The 22,833-nt window shown below is 64.8% G+C and overlaps 1 protein-coding gene across 13 annotated transcripts in view; it reads left to right on the plus strand.

The window, feature by feature from the left end:
• Window positions 1–22,833, plus strand: part of RBFOX3 (RNA binding fox-1 homolog 3) — a 398,328-nt gene that overhangs the window by 358,178 nt on the left and 17,317 nt on the right. For 11 of the 13 annotated variants that reach the window (XM_059379596.1, XM_059379602.1, XM_059379600.1 and 8 more), the window contains one exon: window positions 18,739–18,993. In XM_059379596.1, coding sequence (XP_059235579.1) covers window positions 18,772–18,993 — 222 coding nt within the window. In that variant the 5' untranslated portion in view covers window positions 18,739–18,771. Of the gene's footprint in view, window positions 1–885; window positions 965–17,421; window positions 17,509–18,738; window positions 18,994–22,833 lie in introns of those variants that run through there. The other 2 variants (XM_059379603.1, XM_059379594.1) reach the window with 2 other exon arrangements.

Here is a 22,833-nt window from a genome sequence, read left to right on the forward strand (position 1 = left end):
AAAAAAAAAAAAAAAGAAGAAGAAGAAGAAGAAGAAAGAAAAGAAACCCAGGCCTGGCTACCTGTGATGTAATTGCAAGTTGAGAATCAGGTGCCCAGGAGGCACCTTCCATCCCCCCCACCCCCCGCAGACAGGTCCTCTGCCTTCTGCCCCGGCCTGCGGCCTGCTCGGCTGTGGTCCCCCCATGACTCCTGGCGGCAGACAGAGCTCCCAGCTGGCCACAGCCTTCCGCACTCAACCATCCATTGGCCCCGATTCTAGCTGCCTGTTTGTTCAGGTTTTTTTGGGTTTTGGGTTTGGGCTTCTTTTTTCCTGACTCGAGCTACACTAGGAGAAGATACATCCATTGTTCCTGCTCGTTAGTAAAGGACAGTGTCTTTCTCTCCCTCCAAGCCCGCCCCAGCCTGCGCCGGTCACTGCTCTGGGGATGCATGACCTCCTCTTTCTTGTTTTCATCTGCATTCGCGGCTGATCAGAGCCACGCGGAGTCCCGGGGTCCCCCACAGCCGAGAACAGAGCTGCATCCCAGATACTGTCCAGGACCCGACCTCCTCCAAAGCCTGTCCTTCACTGCCTTGGTCTCTCCCTCTGTCCTCCTGGCCCTCAGCAAGGTACAGCCCCAGCCCCCCTATGGGGACCCTGGGGTCCTTTTGTCACTCAGCAAGAGGCCCTCAGCATTGCCTAGGGGGACCCATTGCCAGCCACGGCCAACAGTTCCTTCGAGGGGACAAGCCGCCCCCCATGGTATCTGTTTGTGGTTCCTGAAGACACTGCTTCTGGTAGGCCTTGGGCAGAAAAAGAGTTCTGGGTCCGAGGAGTGTGGGAGACGGTAGGCTCTACACAGTTAAACACGTCTGTTTCCTACAGAATGTCTGGGGGCCTTCTCTAGAACATCCCAGGAGCCCGGAGTTCTGGAGCACGTGACCTGGGCAGTACTGATCCACAGAAAGTGCCTGGAGTGTGGGTGAGAGACGCTGTGCCTCTGTGAGCTGTGGGACCTGAGCCCTGCCTCTCTCCTCGTCTGGGAGTTGGAGACGTGGCTCTCAGGTGTGGGGAGGAGCCTGCTGAGATAACAGGCAGGAAGGTTCTGGTAGAGGGACGCTGCATGTGGCCATCAGAGCAGGGTGGGCAGAGCCACCCTCGGGGCTGCCAGGACCCTCCCGGGAGGCCCCAGCTGGAGAAGCCTGGCAGGGACACGGGACGGGGACTCGGCGCGCATGCTGGGGATTGCGGAAGGGCTGTGCTCAGAGCTGGCCCTGTCACTTGCCAGCAGGGGGACCACAGGACCCTTACTCGCCTGCCTTATCTGGATCGTGGGGTTAGTGACCCCCACCTTGTCCAGCTGGGGTGACGAGTCAGTGAGATCCTCGCCGATCCCGGGCAGTGTAATCCGTCCTCTGTGTCGTCCTGCCGAGTGCCCTGGCCCGCCCTGGCCACAGCCTCTCCGGGCGGCACCTGGTCCCGGCTGGTGCCATTTCTGCCTGTGGGAAGGTCTGCTTCTGTCCGAGTCCTGGCCCTCAGGGGTCGTCCTGTGCCATCCCACCCATAGAGGAGTCAGAAGGGCAGCTCGTCCCCCTCCCCGGCTGTGGAGCGATGGCCTCTGACTGCCCAGCTTGTGGGTGTGGAGTCCAGCGTCCTCGTCAGCAGGAGAAGATAAATGTTTTTAATTTAGGGAGCTTTTCATGAGCCAATGAAAGGGAGTAAATCATCCTAGGCCCCGGAGCCCAGAGCTCGTGCCTGGTGGCAGTGAGGTAGGCAGCCACTGGGGCCGAGTGGCAGCCAAGCAGGGTCACTTGGACCACAGGTGGACTGGGGACCTGGCCATCCAGGGTGCCGGGCACCCCCAGCCAGCTCTTCTTCCAGGGGAGGGCGGGAGATGTCGGCCAGACGTCTGCTGCCTATGGACTGGGTTCGGGCGCATGTGCGCTGCGTGTGGGAGACAGGAGCGCGGGCGTGGGTGTGAGCGCGTCCCGGAGTAGGACCTCAGTGAGAGCTGTACAGCGTGTGTGTTTGTGTCAGTGAGGTGTGCATGAGGGGCACAGGCGACCTGGACGCGGTGCGACGCGGTGTGTGGGTGTGCGTGAGCCAGGAGTGAGTGCCCGCTCTGAGAGCCAGTGCTGCGTGCGTGCCCCTCGAGTGTGTGTCGTGTGTGCACGCGTATGCTCATGTACAGGCGTGTGCCGTGCCTTGGGATGTGCCCTGGGCGTCCCTGCGAGCGTGCCCTGCGTGCGTGCAGGAACGTGAGTGTGCCGCCTGTGCGTGCGCCTGTGTGTGCGAGCACGCGTGTGCACGCGGCTTCTGGGGAAGAAATGCTCAGAGATGGAGTTGTCAGCCCCGAGTTGACAGGCACAATCAGCAAAGTGCAGCGTCGGCAGGAACGGCCCGGCTGCCTCCATCACCCGGGAGGAAACGGCCCCGCTTTGTGCTGAGGAGGCAGACTGTGGCTGGAATAAAGCAAGTGGAGCAGACCCAAAAACTTCATTAATTAAAGAAACTCGTTAATGAGGGACATTTAATCAGCTGCAGATTAGATCCGTGCCTGCTTCTTCCATGAGCCAGGCGCCGAACAGGGAAGGAAGCCCGCCGGCCCCCTCCGCCCGCCCGCGCCCTCCCTCATGCACCCCAGGCTGGGCGCGGGCAGCGGGGGTGCCCCAGGCCGGCGGGGGCTGCCTCTTAGGATAGCCTGCTCCAGGGCAGGGGGACCGGGGGACAGGCGTGTGGGTGGGTGGGTGGGAGCTCACAGGTACGCGGAGGCATGTTCCCGCGAGGGGGCAGTGGGGGGTGGCGTTGGGGTCAGAGACGCTTGACCGAGACTGGGTCTGCCCGCCCCCGCGCCCCGCAGCAGGATCAAGAGACGCGTTTGGGTCTCACTGAGTGGCAGCTGGTGGGCCGAGCGCAGAGACACTGTGAGACGCCCTCCAGCGCACAGGGCGGCCCGCCCCAGAGGATGAGGTGGAGAAGCCCTTCCCTGGGCGGCTGGAAAACGCACCTAGGGAGGCAGGTGTGCGTCCACGTGGCTACGGGTGGTCTGTGCACGAGGGAGCGTGTACCTCGGGGGACACCAGGGGAGGCGTGTCCCTGTTAGACCAGGAGAAGGCTGGAGTGGGGACCTTCAGAGGCCCATGGGTGGGTGTGCGGGGCCCAGGCCCTCAAGGCCAGTCCAGGTCTCCTAGGAAAGTCCCCACTTTGAAGTGCGTTTAGAGACTTGTGTGCTGGGGGTCCAGGGCTCTGAGGATGAGGACCCCTGACCTGGGGCAGCTGTCTCCTGGGAAGCACCCAATGCACATGGGCTGCCTTGGGCCCCCATGCAGGCCCCGGTGACAGCTGGCACAGCTCAGACCCCAGCTCCCAGGGATTCCTTCCCGGCCCCTGGCCCTGGAACAAGCCACGTGAGGACACAGCTGTCAGGCAGTCCGCACACCCGCTTGCGCCCCGTACCTTAGTCCTGACTGCGTGTGCAGAGGCCTGGCTGCGGGCACCATCCGCAGGGCGTGGCACTGCGGGGCGTGGCACTGCGGGTGCCGCCTTCCAGGGGCTCCCCGGCATGGGTCCTGTGACCCACTGCCTGGGCAGTGTGAGGCCCGATGGCCCCTGGTGGACAGAGCCTGAGTAGGGGAGGCAGAGCCGGACCTCTGGTGGGGGCAGTAGCCACCAGCATGGAAGGTCCCAGTCCCCAGAGCAGGTTTGCCCCCCACCACACACCGAGAAGTCGGGAAGCCTGCGGGCTTCTTTGGCAGGACTGTGGGCCTTAGGGCAAGGACTGTCCGGTGTGAACAGTCACCACCCCCCTGCCTCCTTCCCAGGGCTGCCACCATCACCCAGCTGTCCTCCCGGGGAGCCCCAGCCCCTCACTTGTCCTTCCTCGTGGGTCCCACGCTGTTGACGGACGGCAGGCGAGCTGTGCCGGGCAGGCTTGTCCTGGGGCCATGGGCAGAGCAGGTGCTCAGAGGTGCAAACAGGTGAAGGAATGAGGTGCTGTCCCCTGGGGGGGACCCACCCAATTCTCAGACTGGGACCCTCAGAGTCTCTCCTGAGTCAAGCAGAATACCCCCCATCCTAACCTCGGCCCCGGGGGTCAGGGTGGGGGCTGTCCGGGACTCAGAAGCAAGCCCCCGCCGTGTGGCACCCATTCCAGACTCACTCTGTTCTGGCACCCCAGGTGCCCACCCACGGCCAAGACCTACCCACGGCCACTGTCCCCTGATGCTGCTAAGCAGGTGTCTGCCCAGGGGATGAGAGCACCCCCTCCCCATCTCCCGGTCACCAGGGCCAGGCCTCCCGTCTGTAGAGAAAACAGTACCTCCAGCAGAGCATCATGGAACATGTCCAAGGTCGCTGCTCGACCCTGGCATGGAAGCTCTTTCCCACTCTGCAAGCATCAGCTCAAGGCCTGCAGACCCCAGCCTGGGTCCCCGGAACAGGAGTTTGGGCTCGAGCTCGGTCAGAGCACCAGCAGAGACGGCAGGTCCCTTCCATGGAACACCCGGGGTTTGTGATCTGTAGTAACAATTCTCCTGAGTCACAGATTCTGAGTCGGGAGAGCTGAAGGGCCGAGAATCTGCATTTCTAACCGCCCCCGGGCCAGGCGATGCTGCTGGCCTACCGGCCGGCGCTCAAAAACCTCACCGTGTCCAGCCACATAACCTGCATTCTGTCCACACCAAGTCTCCCCTCCCAGGGACACTGCACTGACCCCCAGCTCCCAGATGTCCCCAGGGAAGCAAGGCCACCAGGGGAGTTATCCCAGCTGACGGATAAACCCACGGTTCCCGAACGAGATCCCCGCAGGTGTCTGGCTGTGGGGCGTGTTATGTAATTTCTGTTGCCAGGAAATTTACCTTCCTAATTACATTTTGTGAGTTTTCATCTGAGTGTGGCTTCGCAGAGCTCTCGGTAACGAGGAGAGGACACATGGGAGGGAGAGCCGATGTCTAGGACCCTAGGCCCCTGGGCACAGACTCTGGGCTACACCCAAGGTTGGCTCCTGCCCACCCCCCCAACCGCCATCCGCACCCCCGCCTGCCCACCTCGTGGCTGGGGTGCTGTGCTTAGTATCCTGTTCCACTTGCTACATGAGGACCACGGGCCATTAATAATGCTAATATTCCTTAATGAATATGCAGAAACCAGACCCGTGGGCGCAGGGGGCTCTTCCTAGAGACGCAGAGCCAGCTGCCCCAGACCCCTGAGGGGAGTGGCTGGGGGGGGCTGCTCGCTTGGGGTCAGCATGGGTGAGCTCTCAGTGGTACTCCTGCTGGGGGTCACTTTGACAGCTGCCCGGTAGCTCGCTCTGTCCTCAACGAGGCCCTGGGAGGGAGCTACTGCCCGGTGTTCTCTCCGCCCCACTGAGGGGAACCTCGTGCCCACACGCACCCACCACAGCAGCATCTCAGAGGGCCTCAGGGCAGGATGGTGGAGGAGCTGAGCTTGGAAGGCATCCTGGAGGAGGTGTTTGGTCACTTCCAGGACAGGGTAGGGTGCTCCTCCACTAGGCTCCCCTGTGCAGTGGGGAGAAGCCAGTGAATGGATCATCCCCGGGACATGGCACTTCCTTGGGGCCTGCACTCCGTCCCCCGGCAACTGAAGAGGGTCCCTCTGCCCAGAAGGGTTTGCTTTCCCAGTGCCGGTCAGAGCTGGGGGACCCTTCCCCCAATCTCAGAGTCGCTCATCTCCCGCACCCCTTCCTCCTGCTCTCAGAGGGGGGCCCATGAGCAGCCATTGAGAGCCACAAAAGGGGCCCTGCCCACTGCTTGGGGGAAGCTGGACTATACCTGCTCCCCCAGGTGCTCCTGCAGGGGCAGAAGGGGGGCTCTGCAGAGGGGCCCCCAGCTGACCGACGGCATCCCCCAGTTCTGCCTCCAGATGCTCAGGCACTCCTGGCACTCTGACTTCATGCGCTGTCACCTGTCGACCGTGGTCCCATACGGACCCGCAGCTGCGGATTCAGAGCACGGCAGAGCCCAGGGCATTTGTAAATAGGGTGAGGACCACTGCTGACTGGGCGCAGTCTCTCTGCCCTCTCGCTACCCCCCAGGGCCGTGCTCGTTGCCCCACTGCCCAGCCTCCTGCAGAGACCCCACCTGGGCTTGGTGCCTGAGGTAGACCCCAGCTGTGACGGAGGGCGGCAGGGGCGGGGGAGGGTCCCCGGCCAGCCCAGCAGCCTGGAGCTCTCCATGGACCCCGGAGCCGGGACTGGTTGGTGGTGTTCTGTTCTGGCTTGATAGACAGTCCAGGGTGAACCCGCCTCCCAGCACGCAGCCCCCACCGCCGCGTGGCCCTGCTTCCCAAGCCCCATCAGCCACACGGCCCCTCGCTGATTCCCCAGGCAGCGGGGGAGCCCGGTGGAGGTGCCGCTGATGGGAGAAGGCGATTTATGGCACCACATTATTTATGATTTGTATGCAGTGGGTTTGGAGGGAATTACGGCTTAATCGTGTGAAAATCCATCCTTCCCCTGGGGCTTTTCAGTGGGGCGCGTTGGGGCTGAGTCTGGACTAAGGGCCTGTGGGCCCCGGCTGTGTGGCCGGCTCTGTTCTAGGGGGTGGGTGTGCGGCATCTCTTGGCCCCTGGGGCCCATCGTGGCCAGTGGTTCTTCCTGGTTCTTATTCCTGAACCCCCTTAGCATCTGGACCCCTTCTCAGAAAATGGTCTCAAATGCCTACAATACATCGCCTTATAAGGAAACGATTTTTATGAGAATACACTCATCAAAAGCGAGAAAACTGTAAAATCTTCTCCATGGCTTCTTTCCTACTGCGTGACATAACCAGGCCCGAGGCTGGTGTGCTCACTACCTAGTTTTGGAGTTGGGGTGAGCCTGTTGGCCACACACGCAGAAGGACCCAGTGTGGGCGGCCAAGTTCTCGGGGATGCCCAGGCCCTGGGCTTGCAGCCGCCTTGGTGGACGGGGCAGTGCCCCCCGCTCTGCTGCAAGATGGCAAGATGGTAGGGTGTTGTTCCATCCAGAGTTCTTGCCCCCAGACAGCACGCCCCCAGAGCATGGGGAGCGCGTGCAGAGCACACGGCAAGCACACCCAGAGTAGGGAGCACGGAGCGGGCGCACGCTGCTTTGCAGGCACGAGGCGGGCCCCGCAGCGGCTCTGGGCCGGCACCACCAGCTTCACAGTGTGGATGCAGAAGTCTGACCACAGCAGGGAGACCAGAACAAGTGCCTCCGGGCTCCCCAGCCCTGTGCCCTGTGGAGAGGCCGGGTGCCCAGGACGTCCCCAGGGGATGGGCCCTCGTGCTGTGGGCAGGCTGAGAACCCAGGCTGGGCCCCCACAGAAGCCTCGTGTGTTCTCTGCAGGGGTTGGGGAGGGGCGCTGGGGGTGGGGCAGGGCTCCAGGCTCAGACCTTGCAGGTCGCCGTGGTGACCTGACCCCAGCGTCCTTGCCACCATGGCCTGCCCAGAGCCTCCAAAGCGCCGATGAGGAAGAGGCTCGAGACGCTGCTGGGAAGTGAGTGGCTGGGAGCGGTAGGAGACACAAAGCAGGGTGTGGGGGGCCGAGATGCGGGCAGAGGGCAGGTGGCGGGGCCAGCAGGAGCCCCGGCGGGCCGGCTCCTCGTGGCCCAGGGGAGTGGCAGAACTTGGATTCGAAAGTTGCCAGGGACTCAGGGACTTGGGGGCTGCCCCTTGGTGGGGCTTCTGCCTGCATGTCTCCTAACGTCTCTCTGGGCCTGCGGGGAGCAGACACGGGTGTCAGGGCCGCCTTGGCGCTAGACCCCCGCAGAGCCCTCTGCCAGGCGGCCCCCGGGTGCAGGAACACGGAGTGTGACGCGCTGCCGCCGGACAGGCCTAATTAGTAGCGGGTGTTGACGTGGCTGTGGGGGACAGAATGGAGTGGCGGGGGCGGCGGCTCGGGCGGACGCGCCTCCCTCCCTCCCAGCCGCAAGCCGCGCCGCCCTGCTCCCTCTTCGTTGACGCCCCCACCCGACCTCCCCACCACCCTGCCCCGCTGCAGCCCCTGCCCCAGCCCTGGGTAGAGCCCCCGTCATGCCTAGCGCCACGCCTCTGGCCTTCCCCAGGCCTCTTGCGTGGACGAGGAAGGTGAATCAGAGCCCCGGCCCTGCCCGGGGTCTCCGGAGGCCTTCCTGCAAGTTGTCCAGACTGAGGGAGGGAGTCTTTTCCAAGACCGAGGGAGGCTTCACGCAGGCGGCTCCACACGGAGGGAACTGCCGACGCCTCCAGGCAGGCTTCCCGCATCCCCGCACACCCCCCCAGCCCCTTGTTAGCCACTCGCCCGCTCGCCGCTGTCTCCCTGCAGGGTGGGAAGGGGAGGGCCACCGACGGAAGCGGCCAGCTCGGAGGCTGGGGGCACCCCGGCTGGTGGCTCAGTGGGGCTGATTTCTGTGACGCGCGCGGGACAGAGCTTCGGGGTCCCGGGGCAGGGAGTGAGCACGAGGGGCTGTGGACCCCCTTCCAGGCTGTGGGCGGCAGGCGTACTCCCGTCTGCTCCCGTTCGGACGGTGGTCCCTACGGGGCGGGCAGTGTCCCGTGCTTCCAGAGTCCGCAGGGCCTGGGCTCAGATCCCGGCTCCGTGTGCACGGGGGGCGAGTAATCTCCACTGAGCTCCTCCCTCGGTGGAGGACACACGTTCACAGATGGCTTGACCACCCCGTGAGATGACGTGTGTTTACTGCTTAGCACAATGCCGGGCTCCTGAAAACCCTCCGCCGACGGCTGTCGCTCCCCAGATCATCGGTGTTACTCAGCATTTCCCAAACACCTGCCGTCTGCCTGAACTGTGTCGGGGGCTCCGAGTCCTGAAGAGCCCTTGCCCTCAGGGGTCCCGTGGTCTGGAGCTCCACACACACACCCCACCCCCCCACCTCTGAGGTTCTGGAATATTCCGCTGAGCTCTGCTGCTGAAGCATCACCCTCCCCCCCATTTGCCCACGATGTGATAGCAGCCCAGCTCTGCCCTGAGCCGTACCCGCACCGCCTGGACCAGCCCATCACACGTCTTGAAGGACTCCAGGAGGGAGGCTTGAGAGTGCCCAGGAGCGCAGTCCCTGCATCTGAAGGACGGGGTGCACGGGGGCTGGGAAGGGGTGTCAGATGGAGATGGGCGCTGGCCCTGCCCCCCAGGGCTCCCAGGCTCCCTTTCCCACTGCTAGGACCTGGCCCTCCCCCCAGAGTGCCTGGGCTAGTTGGGGGCACTTCTGTTCCTGTCTGGCAAGGACGCTCTCCTGCTGCTGCCTGAGCCCCAAAACTTGGGGTGAGGAGCCCATGAGCTGTGACAACGGCCTGTTTTAGGGCTGAGGGAGCAACTGAGTCAGAAGGCAGGAACCTGGGTCAGGGACCAGGCCCTGGGCTGTGGCTATCCGCCCCCTGCCTCCCGCGTCCGTCACCCCAGCTGAATCCCAGAGCCGCCCGTTCTTCCTCTCTGGGGTTCTTCCTCTCTTCCTCTCGGAAACTGCTGGGACTGTTTATCCCTGTGTCGGTGCCCCCTCCCACGTGTGGGGAGCCCCTCTGTGCATGCTGAGCTGCCTCCGGGCCCAGCTCCTGCTCTCAAGTGGCCTCCCAGGAAATTCGAACGTTAACGTGAGCCAGACACCGCGGAGAGGCTCATTGGCTGTCCCCGTGAATCACGCCATGCGTTTCCTATGCAGTTAATATGGGGGGGCCTCCGTGGGGGCGTCTGCTTCTGCCGGTCTCCACGCTTCCTGGTGTGCCCCAGGCAGCTAGCACCTGGCTCCAAGTGGGCCCTCTGTGCCTCTCCGACCGTCACCGAGTTCACCGCGCCGCTGCTCCGTCCCCGCTGGTGGAGACACAAGGCCAGCCCTGCCTGCACATCCCCCCCCAGGGTCCCTTTCTGGAATCCTGCTTGTCACGGGTCCTGGGCCAGTCTCCACCGTCCTGGGAGACATCCAGAAACCCTGTGATACTCCTGCCCGGTGCGTCTGGAATCACGGCAGGACGTCTTCCCCAGAACCGAGCGCCGTGTAGCATGAGTGGAGCAGAGCTCTGGCGGGCGGGCGGGCTCGCCGGGGATGGGAGTTGGCGGGCATCTGGCCGGTTCCCTTGGCACCATCGCGGGCCTGGCTTCATCTCTGTGCCTCTCTGAAATTTCATCTTTCTCCCCAAAACTTCACTTTCTAGCCGTTGGCACATTAAAAAGAGAAAGTAAGACTGTCCCCTCCGGTAAAATTCTCCGCTGTCTCTCCCACTCTTGCCCCTCCCCCCGGTCACCCTGAGCGTCCGGATGCGCTCCCACGGCCCTGTCCCTGCGTTCTCTGCAGCGGTCCCCTCGCTCCATGAGACTCCCTCCCGTGGCCCCGAGCCAGCCTCGCTGGGCCGACCCAGCCCGTGAGGGCCTCCTTCTTCAGCAGGCGGGTGTCTGCCAGGCCCCCCTACCCCTGAGAAAGGGAAGGCGCTGCGGCCAGGGCGACGGTTCGGAACACCGGCCTGGATTCAGAGCCAAACAGAGCCATTCGCCTGTGTCCCCTGACCCGTAAGAAGGGAGCCGCCACGATGCATCCCCAGACCCGCGCTGGGGAAGAACGGGTGCGGCCGTGCCGGTTCTCCGTGCCTCGGAGGGTCGGCCGTGGGAGGGCGAGTCCATGGAAGACAGTTGGTGCAGGCCCCGAGGCTGAGCTGGGCGCTGGGCGGAAGTTTCCAGAAGGCGGATTTCAGTTCAGTGCGTGGAAGAGCTTTCTGGCAGAGCTGTTCCAAGACCGAGGGAGGCTTTGTGTTGGTCGTGAGCAGAACCCGGTGGGGGCGCCTGTCGGGGAGGCAGAGAGAGCAGAGTCCCAGTTTGCCTGGCAGGCCAGGTCGGGTGTCACCTACAGGCAGAGACGTGAGCCACTGGCTTGTGTGTTCTTGGGACGGCGGGCCGGGGCAGGGGTGGGGAACCTCCTTCCAGGCTGGGAGGTCAGAGCCATGAAGTCCCTTGGCTCAGCTGTCTTTGGAGGCTGCGGGGACTTGAACCACAACCTGCTGCCTGCCGGGGGTTCGCCCCAGCTCAGCCCACCTCCCCTCCCAACACTGATTCCGCACGGACCCTGGGAGCGCTGGCGGCCGGCTCTGGAATGCTCACAGAGGTTTTATGGACTGGAGACTCCTGGAAACCAGCCCTCCTGTCCTCGTGGCCCTGTGAATTGTCACACGCTGCATGCCTGTGGACACTGTGGACCGGGTTTGGGCGCTCAGTGTCTGTCCGTCCCATCATGGTTCCAGCTTCTGGGGGCATGAGCCGTGGCATCTCCAGGACCCAGCCCTGGGCCCCACTCCCCACTGCCCTCCGCCACGTCCACATAACAGCCGTGGACTTCATGCTGCAAGTCCCTCACACCTCCTGCTCCCTCGCCACGTGGCCTGTGGCCCGGGTCCCCTCCGTGGGATGCAGCTTGTGACCCCCAACTCTTGGGTCACCAGGAAGTCCCTGAGTCTGCAGACTCCTAGGGCAGCAGGCCCCACTGGCTGCCAGTGTGGGGCTGACCCCAGCCTGTTCACCTCAGTGTCCTGGTGCCAGGGACGTATCAGTGTGTGACAGGGAGGGTCCAGCGCCTCGAGGCAGGGGCCCTTGCAGGAAGTGAGGCGGGCAGGTCACACCCGCAGGGTTTGGTGGTCTGTGCCCGGTCACCCCGCCCCGCCTGCTTCCGCCCTGTCTGGAAGCCGGCTTTGCCCAGAGCGGGAGGAATGGCTCGTTGCCCAGCCTCAGCCGCTGACCTCCCACAGCAGCCTGGCACGTGGGCCCCGGGCATGTGGCGCCCTCCTTCCTGGGGGTGAGGAGTCCAAGAGCCAATTAGGCTGATTGTCCTGGAGGGACTGTGAGCAGGAGGAGCCAGAGGGACTGTGTGGACAGAGGAGTCCGCGTGGGGCTCCGTCGGCGGCCACTCTCCCCTCCCCTCCCCCCTGCTCGCCTGGCATTCCGCCAGCCCATCACAGCACCTCCCCCTGGGACCCTCACCCTGGAGGACAGGAACACACGGGCCGAGGGACCTGGGAACAGGCTGGGGTAGGGCACGCTTTCGGCCGGCGTGTGGGCAGACATTTGTTGGGGGGGTTCTTAGCTCTAGATCTTAGAGAGGAAGATGACGGGTCCTCCCGCCCAGCCTCTCCTCCGGGCAGACAGGTCACTGCCCCCTTCCACAGACCAAGAGGTAAGCCTGAGCCCAGCGCCACTCAGAAGTCGAGGGTCCTGGTACCAAGGGCAGGGCTGCAGAGTGTGGGGCCAAGACAAGGTAGTTGGCCAGGGCAGGGGTGGGGGGGTGGGCATCTCTGAGAGGCTGGCCGCCCCCGCGCCCCCCGCCCCTTGCAGAGCTGCCTGCCTGGTCCGTTCCTCCACATCGTCAGGATCCAAAAGGCGATCAGTGGCTGCCTCGCTCCCTGGGACGGTTCCAGGTGACTTTACTTACAGGGAGACTCTTTTCAGCCGTGTCTGGACAGTGGGTGGAGGGGCCTTCCGGGGACCAGGCAGGATCCCTGAGCTGGTGGCGACAGAGCTGCCACCACTTCATAAGGGGTGAGGAAGAAGCAGCGAGTGGGACTGAGAAGCAGGCAGGGTCCTGCAGCGGGCCCCTGCAGAGGAGGCCCAGTCCCCGCTGGTCCAGGGCAGAGAAGCCTGAGACAGCCTCCCAGGGAGTAAATACCCCAGACCCACTGTCCACTCTCTGGACACCGGAGGCTGAGGGGTGCGGTGCACGCCAGTCACCCTCCGCCGACGAGGGGAGAGCTGGGCTGGCCGGACGGACGGCGGACACTAGGTGAACACTAGGACACTCGGAGAGCCCCAGCCCCGTGCGACACCTGCCTCCTCGGCCACCCTTTGCCAGACGCGTGAACATGGATCTTTCTGGAACTTACCGCCTTCCCGCATCCCTCGCTGCCTTTGGAGAGGGGCTGGCTCCTGCCGGGGGGACACGGGCAGCACCTGACCCAACTGTAAATGCAGGCAGGGGCGGGGGGCTCTGTAAATGCCTCCTGGGCTGCCCGGGCTGCATGCGTTCTTGCTTGGCTGGGCGTCGCGTTCAGCATCGCCTCCGCGCCCCGCCACTGGCCCCAGGGCAGCTCCCGCGGCCACGCCGCAGAGTGACGAGCGGGTCGGGGCAGCGTGCTGGCGTCGGACAGGTGCCTCTCCAGGGACAGACCCAGCCCTGAAGGGTAGAACGCGCCGGTTCCCGGGGCGTAAATGCTCCCACTCTGGCCGATTTCATGCTGCCAACGTGAGGCCACCCAACCCGGAGCTGGAAACAGACGCTCCCCGCCGGCCTCATGAGCCAGAAGGAGCTGGAAGGGGCCCGTGCCCACAGGTCACCGCCCTCCCCTTCCGACTCCCCTCCCGCCGTCCCGCGCCTGCTTCTAAAGTTGGCAGGCGTGCTGTAGAGGGTGGGGGTGGGACGGGTCGGTGTGCCCCCCTGCCCCAGGACCCCGGGTAGGCGTACTTCTCCCTGTGCCTCCGTCCTCCCTCCGTAAAAATCGCCGTCGGCAATACCTGCCTGCAGAACTGTGCCCGCGCGGGAGAGGAGGGGGCACGACCCCGCGGGCACGACTCCGCGGGCACGGGGCGGGCGGGCTCAGTCTCCCGTGGAGGCCCGTCTCCAGGCTTGCTGTAGGGACTCCGTGCTGTGGCCCTCGGGGCACACGTGGCACTGTCGGTGACCGCTGTCGCGGCACGGTCACTCATCCACTAGGTGCCCGTCCGTCGCGGTCCAGCTGCACGTCCTTGGCGCTGGGGGTGTTAGAGATTCGTGAACGGGCGGGACACGAGGCAGACAACACACGCCGGCCGCGTCGGGACTCTGAGATGGAGAAGGGCAGATCCGGGTCGGGGTGGGGAGTGCAGAGTGGAGCAACCCCATTTTAAGGGGGCCTCCCTGAGAAGGGGACACGGAAGGAAGGGAGACTGCCATGAGGTGTGTGGGAAACAGCGTTCCTGCCCTGGGGGCAGCCAGGGCAAAGTCCTTGAGGCCAGAACGGGACGTGCAAGGGGCAGCGGGGACATGTCCCGCGTAGAGCACTCCAGGGGGATGGAGCAGGACAGGAGGGCCCAGGAGGAGGGGTCAAGGTCATCATCAACAGAGACCCTGTTGGCACTCTGAGTTTACTTCGAGAGGACGGGTTGTAGGGGCCGAAGCAGAAACAGGAAGACTGGGGGAAGTCGTGGGGGCCAGTCCTAGCTGGGAGCCCCGAGTTGACCAGATGGGTGGATTCTAGGTGTGGTTGAAGGCAGAGCTGACGGCACTTCCTGCTTGATGGTTTGGAATGGATGAGAAGAGAGGGATCACCCCACGTGTGGGGCTGAGCCCTGGCCTGTGGGCAGGGGATGACCTCAAGAGAGGCAGATTTGAGAGGGACAACAAGGTGGGAAGCAGGAGTCCCCTCAGGGGTAAATCAAGCTCGGATTATGTGTGAGGGGCGTTGGCAGCGGACGGCAATTTGAATTCTTGGGGGAACCCCAAAATGGAGACACCACTTGGGGGTGGACAACACACAGATGGTATTTTTAAATTGAGACTAAGAACCTTAGCTCTGGCCGTAGAAGAGAGGGTCCAAAGACTGGGTTTGGGGGTCCCCAACATCTGCGGGTTGGGGAGATGTAAGGAAGCGGAAACACAGACACAGAAGGAACTTCTGGTGAAGGAGAGGAACCAACACGGTGTGCTCTGACCAAACCGAAAGTGTTTGCAGAAAGAGGAGTCAGTGCCGCCGAGGGACCAGGTCGGGTGAGATCTTCCACATGGCAGACGCGGAAACCCTGACAAAGGTGGTTTCAGGGAGCAACGGTGCCAGGAAAACCAGTTTGGAGCGGGCCTGAGGAAGCGCAGGAGTCAAGGAACCGGAGGCCGCTCGTCCCACGACTTGGTTCTGTAGGGAGGCCGCGCATGGGGCGTGGAGGCTGCCGGGGCCGTTGGGCCCAGGAGGTTCTCCCGCACCTGTTACCGGAGAGACTGCGGCGAGTCGCCCGGGCCGTGAGCGCGCACCGGTGAGAGGCGGGGCTGTAGGCTGCGCGGGGCGCAGGCCGTCCGGTGAGCGTGGACGTTCTCCTCTGTTTTCTGCCGAAAGCAGGAAGCAGGGCCGCCGCCACCCCAACCTGAATACGCCCCGTCTCAGCTGATCTCCGAAGCTAAGCAGGGTCGGGCCTGCTTCGTCCTGGGACGGGAGGAACTTCGGAAACTGCTTCCGTCAGTGGTCAGTGATCTCAAGTGAATCCTTCAGGGTCACGTTGTGTTTGTCTCCGGGAGTGTGGGCCCCGGAGTGCGGTGGCAAAGGGCCGGGTCTGGTCGGTTCTATCCGGAAACCGTGACGACAGGAGAGGGGCGTCCGTTTGCAGAGCCGTGCCATGGTGACTGTTCGGGTACGACTCGGGGCCCTGTGTGCCCGCCCGCCCGTTCCTCCGCCTGCTGGTCCCTTGGTCTGTTCCTCCCTCCCTCGGCCATCCTCCGTCCACCCCCCACCTCTGCACAGAACCACTCACCTCGTGTGCGCCGAGACTCTTCTGAGTGCCGCAACGTGTCGTGCTGAGTGCAGGGACATGGGAGCAGAGTCCGAGGGGCCCTCGTGCTCTGGGCATTTCCGGTCCCCCGGGGAGCCAGACATGTTCCCAGGCTGCTCTGAAACAAGGCCAGCGGGTATGAGCCCCAGCCTCGCACTCTGGCCCCCGCAGGCCAAGGAGAGGGAAGAACAGGCATGCGACAGCGCTGGCCGCACTGCCCTCTCTGAGTCAGGCACTGCACGCCCTCGGGTACCCCCGATACCCTCTGCTCTTCCGTCCACGTCTGGTCTCGGGGCCCTCGGTCCGAGCTGCACAGCGGAACCTCATGGGAAAATTTGGTTGTAAATCCACTCAGTCGCCCTGGGGAGGGGTCCAGGGATGAGATCGGCAGCCAGGGTGCGGGCCACTCAGCTGACCAACCGCTCCCAGCGTGGCGTGGAGGAGACGCAGGGGCGATGGCCTTCTCCCCCAGGACCCACCGGATCACACTGGCTAGCTTTCGGTCTGCATTTCTTCTGTCCAGGCACCGTGATGACCTCTTGCAATGAGGGAATTTGTTCAAAGAGGAAGAATGGTCACCCAGGACCACCCAGTGGCCAAGAGGGAGGCCTCCCCTTGTATCCCAGGCTCTGACTCTATCCCTGGGCTGTGAAACCTCATGCCCCGCACCGGTCCCCTGTGAAGGGCCACAGTCGTGCGTGCAGGAGCAGAGGGGACGATCTGAGAGCCAGGCGATCTGTGCTGCTGTCCTGCTCCCTCTGTATCAGCCTGACGCGTCGCTCAGTCCCTGTGCCTCAGTGTGCCCAGCTGTGAAATGGGGATGTTGATCGCCTGGTGGGTCGGAGGGCGATTCCGTGACTTCGTGTGCAGAAAGCATGGTGTGCCCAGATGTGCTGATTTATTATCCTGTCGCCGTGGCCCTGGATGTACCATCTCACAGCTGCCTCCTGCCCACCCAGACCCCTTCAGACCGGGGCATCGAGCCCCAGACACGCTGCCCTCGTGCCCCGCCTTTGTGCTACAGGCTCCCTGAGGGTCTGGGCTCTGGGCTCCAGTCCGTCCCGGGAGCCACTGCGGTGGGAGTGGCTGCTGTCACTAGTCCTGAGGGACCCCGGGCAGAGGGGGCGGGGGCGGGGCTGAGAAGGAGCCGCTGGAGAAGAGCCCCCGCTTCCTGGACACTGGAGCGGGGAGGGACGTGGGGGCTCCGGAGAGATGTGAGTTAGTGAAGGTTCTAATCAAATATTTATCAGTTAATTGATCTCTCGCGGCTGCTGACAGCGCCGTCTCCCTTCCCCGGGCCGCCTCCTCTGCCTCCCCCTCCCTCCCACTTCCCTCACCCCTGTCCTGGCCTCCGTCCATACCAGCCTGGGTCCCCCTCCACCCCCACCAGCTCCCACCTCCCCCGAACCCACCTCTTCTCCCTCCCACGGCTGCTAACGGTCGGTCATGGGACTTTGTGGGCTACTTTGGAGCCGTGGGGGGGAGAGGGGGGTCCAGCAAAGGGTGTGCACTCCCAAGCGTGTGTGATGCACACACGTGTTTCGCTCCCGCTGTCTGGAGCTCAGATGCTGCCCCGTCTCTGCAGGCAGAGGGTGGGACAGAATTTTTCTGCTCATGAGGCCACTGCTGATCGGGGTCAGGGGTCACCCCAGGAGCTAGGGGCAGTGAGAGCAGAGGCTGGAACTGGGGTTTTAAAGGGGCTGGTCTCCTGGCAGAGAGTTGGCCTCAGGCCTGCTGCCAGCAGGGAGACAGTCGGTTGGTGGGGGCAGGGCCCTGGGCTATAGGCAGAAGGCCCAGCCTGGGTCCCATGCACAGTCCCCAGCACCGTCGGGAGGCCGGGCCCCTCAGGTCACCTCGCGCTAATTGGGTAATTGTCTGCATTCACTCCTGCCCGGCAGAGTCCTCAGAGGCCGGGGCTGCCCGTCCTGCTCCACTCCCCGCCAGAGCCACGGGCCTGGTCCCTGTCCCCGTCCAGACACCCGGAAAACAGCTGTGGGCCGACTGAGGAGTCAGGATGAAGACCAGAGCGAGGCCGGGCGTGTTCTCTGGAACGAGCCCCCGTCTCACCGAGGCACGGGCGAGGAAACAAACCTCGAAACAGGCCCAGGCCGGGATGACGGGGCTGGCACGGGAGGGCGCGGGGCTCCTCCTCCGCGAGATGTCAGGCGGCCGTAAGGGCAGGCTGTCCGCGTCTGCACAGGGGTCCGTCCACACTGGGGAGATACTCAAGTGAGGGATGGCACTCATCCATCCAGATGGTGGGGACACTCTCTGCCCTAAGGACATTCTCGGAAGGCCGGAGAGTGCCTCACCTGCTCAAAGGGGCTGCAGCAAACCTGCCTCTGCCTACAACCGTCTGTGTCCTCAGTGGGGAGCGACGAGCGGGAGACGCCAGAACCCCACCCACCACCGACAGTGTGAGGGCCCTCATCTGTTCTCTGGGGCCGAGGGGCTTTCTCCCGGGGCTCCATCAGGGCTCCCATGGGTGCCCAGATGCGGGAGGTCTGAGGTGCAGGCGAGAACTTGCATCGCCGACAAGCTCCCAGGCGAGGCTCCTGAGTCCAAGCAGCCCATGGGAAGAGCCTCTACCCTGTATTGTGGCGGGGACCCTGCCCCAGGGCCCTGGCTTCTAGAAGTCCCTGGGGCAGCAGGCCTTCAGGGGCAGGGTGGGGGCTTCCAGAGATCCGCTCGGGGTGTCTGGAGACAGAGCCGAAATCTTCCATACCCCACAGACAGCATCTCTGCATCAGGGCGGTGATGGGGGCCCTGTGGTGCCGGGCTCCTGGTTCCGTGGGATCAACTCTTACCCTCTTTCCCTCAAGCTGGGAAGGGGCGCTCCTTCCCCACTTTACTGATGGGAAAACCGAGGCTTAAAACCTTCATAAGGCAGGAGGGGGGAGGCGTGGCTCTGAGGGAGACGAGAGGGACCCCGTGCTGCCGATCCGTATCTCAGTGGGATCCATGTCTCCCGGCAGGACAGCTTCCCCAGGGCTCACTGTGGGCAGATACTGGGCAGAGGGGTGCACAGGGTCACGCGGTGTTATTTCCTACAATTGCATAAGCTTAATGTGGATTTGACAAGTATGCATCAGGGGTCTCAAGCCCTGCCCCCCAGACACCCCTACCCCGGCAGGGCCCTCCAACAGCTCAGATCTGGTGCCTCATGTCGGGGAGGCCCCCCCATGCAGAGGGCTTGGGCTTTGCTTCTGGAAACCACTGCTCGGCCCCTGAGCTCTCGGAAGGGGGCAGAGGGTCCAGGCCTGCCAGCCATCTAACCAGCCTGCTCTCTTTCCCTCCGCAGGGCAATCAGGACGCCACGGCTCCGCCTGAAGCGATGGCCCAGCCCTACCCCCCTGCCCAGTACCCCCCTCCACCCCAGAATGGCATCCCCGCCGAGTATGCGCCCCCGCCTCCGCATCCCACGCAAGACTACTCAGGCCAGACCCCGGTCCCCCCGGAGCACGGCCTGACCCTGTACACACCAGCACAGACCCACCCGGAGCAGCCGGGCGCCGAGGCCAGCACACAGCCCATCGCCGGGGCCCAGACAGTGCCGGTAAGGGGCCCCGCGAGCCCACCGCAGGGAGCGGGCCCGCCCAGAGGGGGGCCGGGAGGGCCTGCCAAGGGAGGGGCTGGAGGGGGCTCTGGGGTGGACGGGCAGGTCTTTGCGGCCTTGGAGCTATTCTCCGACACCAGCCCCGCGGAGCAGCAGACTCCCCTCATATGGGAGATGGAGCCTCCCGGCTGGGCAGCCAGCACCCCGTGTCTGCGAGGTGAGGGGAACAGTGAGCCCAGGGCCCAGGTGTCTGCCCAGGCAGGGACAGGGCAACGGGACAGGAGGCTCAGGGCCCCTCGCGTGTCTCAGGTGGCGGGCACGGCGATCATTTCTAATCACTCGTAATCTGCCTGCTTGGCTGCTGTCCAGTCACAGAGCCTCTCTTGTGTGGTTGTAATGCGGTTCCGAGGAGAAAGTGTTGAGCCGCGCGCTTCTCAAAGGAGCGTGGCCAGCGGCGGCCGGGGGGTGGGACTGGGGGCGTCCCATGAAGGCAGCACCCCCCCGCGGGGGTCCTGCAAAAGCGCAGCCGGCCCCACCACGGCCCTCCTCCCTGTGGCCGTCTGCACGTGCCCACCCCTGCCGCGGCTCCCAGGCTTTGGGATCGTCCCACTGTCCCTGCTGGCTCCCTGGTGCGGGCTGCCGGGGCCGGGCAGAAGGCCAGCTGACCCCGTGCTGCCCAGGAGCGGCCCGGCCCCGGCAGCCTCCCGATGGGCGCCCCATCCCCCGCCCCCCCCGCCTCCCCCCCCCCCCCCCCCCCCCCCCCGTCCAGCCTGGCTCCAGGGTCACCATGTGGACCCAGATACCGCCCACCCTCCCGGTGTGGACCGCAGCGCCCGCGCTGCCCGCTGGGGTGGAGACACTCGTGTGGGGCCCAGCCCGTGCCCTTCCGTCCTGAGTGGAGTGCCACAGCTGCATCAGACGTCTCCACTCCCCGCGTCCCCATGCGGGGTGTCTAGACCTGTGGACGCCCCCCGCCCCTCAGGGTTCCGGGCCATCGACCTGGGAGCCAAACTATCCATTCCTTTGGGGCCGCTCTGCTTCTGCTTCCTCAAACCCGCAACGTGGGTGTGCTCAGAGCAGAGCCAGAGGGGCTCGGCGTGACCGCGTCCCGGCTGGTGGACAGTCTCCTTCCAGTGGGCCCTGGTGAACAGTCTGTATCCGCCCGACTTCCCATGACGTGGCCTCCTCACGAGCAAAGGGCGAGGCCCGGGATTCGCCTGGAAGGAGCGCAGGAGACCAGGGGGTCAGACCGGCAGGGGCACAGACGGGGACCGAGAGCGAATGCCTGCACCCCAGGAACGGGCCGGGAGGCCTCCCTGACACCGGAGCGCCACGTGCGGCCGGGCCGCCAGGAGCACCCTCACTCGGCCCACGGTCGTGGGGACCCTGCTGCGCGCCGCACTGAGCCGGCACGGGGGGGCATGGGAAGACAGCGCCGGCCCTGCCCTGCGGCGGCCGCCACAGCCCACCCGTCAGGGACGTGAAAGCCAACAAGGGGCCAGTCGCGGCCTCCCTGCCCGTGGGGGGGCTCAGGAGTCCCGGAAAGGATTCGGTCCTTCTGAGAGGTGGGGGTCTCACTTCTGGAGCCAGGCGCCTCCCGAGGAAAGCGCGGGCCCGAGAGCACCCCAAGCCTGGCCAGTGGGGCCGCCTTGACCTGCCTTTTTCCAGCCCCGGTCTCTTCGAGTCCTGGAAGGGGTCAGGGTCTGGGGGTCTTCCATCTGGGGATACAGAGGAGAGACTTTTCCTGGACATGTCCCGAGGCCAGATGGTCCCCCGCGGGTGTGGCTGCTGGGGACGCAGAGGTCGTCAAGACACCCAGGCAGAGACGGCCCCGCTGGACGGCGCACGCGCGCGGAGCCTGGATGTTTACACAAGCAGCGGCGTCCCGCCTCGGGAGGAGCTGGAGAGGGCAAGGGCACCCCGGCCTGCCCGAAGATGCCAGTAGCCACCTTCTTCCCAAAGGCCCTGCCCAGTGCTCCCAGCTAAAAGCTCAGCACCTCCGCGCTCTGTCAGCTGCCCCACGTCCGTCCTATCCTCGCGTGAAGATGCCTCCGCTCACTGAAGCCTCCCCTGGGTCCTCCTCACCCATCTCGGGGTCCAGAGGCGGGGTACAGGGCACCCTGGAGTCTGGACAAGGGAGTACAGGGCAGCGGGCAGTGCGGACTACGGCCTCTGTCCAGATCTGCTCTCTCCCAAATGTGGATTCTGCTGGTCATCGCGGTGTCTCTGCAGAAGCGGCACAGGGTGCTGTGCAGGACAGGGGCTGCTGAGGGATCGGGGCCCCTCCTGCTACTCTGCGCGGCCTGGGGTACCAGCCGGGGGCCGCCTTCCCAGAGTGCTCACCTCAAGGTCACACAGGCCCCCTGCAGGTGCTCCCCCCACCCCAGTGCTCCCTGAATCCTGGGACAGCCGGAGGGGCTTCCGCACTCAGAAACTACTCCCACTGTCCGCCTCGCCCTCTGCGCGGTGAGCCTCCCAGGGCCTGTCCCCTGGGCTGTCCCCTCCCTGGCTAGCAGGCGCTTCGGACTTCGGCCCCCTTTGCACGTGGCTCCGGGAGCCGTCAGCAGAGGGACAGTGGGGGGCTGGGGCGGAGTGTGAGGTGCAGAGGCTGATGAGTCCCCCCAGCCCTCCCCTACCTACCCCCTGCCTCCACGGGTGAGACCAGCCCTGTGCCGCCACCACCACCCTGGCCAGGGGCAAGCAGACGACACCCTCAGTCAGCGTGTGGCCGCAGGGGGCTCTTAGTCTGACGTCCAGAGTCCAACGTGGGAGGACACAGCTCTGCTGAGGAAGGGGCTGCCCGTTATGATGAAAGCATAGTCACAAAGCAACGGCTCAGGCCACAAGTGGAGATGGCCTCTCCCAGACCCACCAGCCCCCCAGCAGGGCTGAGCCGTGTCTGGGGAGCAGTGGACAGTCCTTACGTGAGTCCGCAGGAGCCTCTGGGGGAGCAGGGGTGAGGGGCTGCAGAGAAACGTTTCCAGGAGTCGTTTCTTCTTATGTCCCATCACAAGCCTTGGCTCCGTCCAGCGATGAGGCGTCCTGCTGCCAGTCCCCCCGCCGGACCCTCCGGACCCTGCCCAGGGCTCTTCTGGCCTCTCCCTGTGCTGAGTGAGCTCAGGGAGGCCCCGGTGTGGGGGCTGTAGGCTCCTCCAACAGTGGGGGTGCCCTGGGCACATCTGGACCGTGGTCCACGAGGGGTCGGCTCCTGGCCTTGAATGGGGAGCACGGGGGGATGTGATGGCTAGTGTGCAAGGAGAGGGGCGCAGAAGCAAAGCCCCTGTGGCCAGCTGGGGAGGGGAGGGTGACTGAGGCCGGTGGGGGTGGGACACTATTGTTTTCTTTTTCCCTGCCCTGAGCACCAGGGGCAGAGGTTGCTCTAAAGGAGAGAGAGGAAGGACAAGGCTAGTTAGTCCCAGGGAAAGGCCGCATGGGGTGGGGGTGGACCCTGCCCCTCTCACCCGGCCAGGCTGCTAACACCGGGGTTCCTCCAAACAGCGTATGATTCAACACCAAACCCGTTCGTCTGCCCTGGGGGGGCGAGGGAGCTCCTTCCTTGCTGGTGCTCTGGCCCCACTCATGATTCATCCCACAGGACCCCCAACACCCCATTCCCCACCCCTCTTGCCCTCAGGTGGTTCCCCTCCAAGGCTTCCGCGGAGGGTCTGGAGCTGAGGGAGGTGGGTCTGGACATGCAGACTCACAGTGGCCCAGGGCAGAAGGAAGGCCCGGGGGGGGGGGGGGGGGGCCCAGACACGTGTCTGGGCAACGCCTTCCGGGGGCTCCCCCGCTGCTCTGGATGCCGCTGGCCGAGCTGACTTCTGCCCTCTGCTGGCCGCG

Source organism: Mustela nigripes, chromosome 16 (assembly GCF_022355385.1).
Source record: "Mustela nigripes isolate SB6536 chromosome 16, MUSNIG.SB6536, whole genome shotgun sequence".
In the NCBI taxonomy this organism is placed as follows: Eukaryota; Metazoa; Chordata; class Mammalia; order Carnivora; family Mustelidae; genus Mustela; species Mustela nigripes.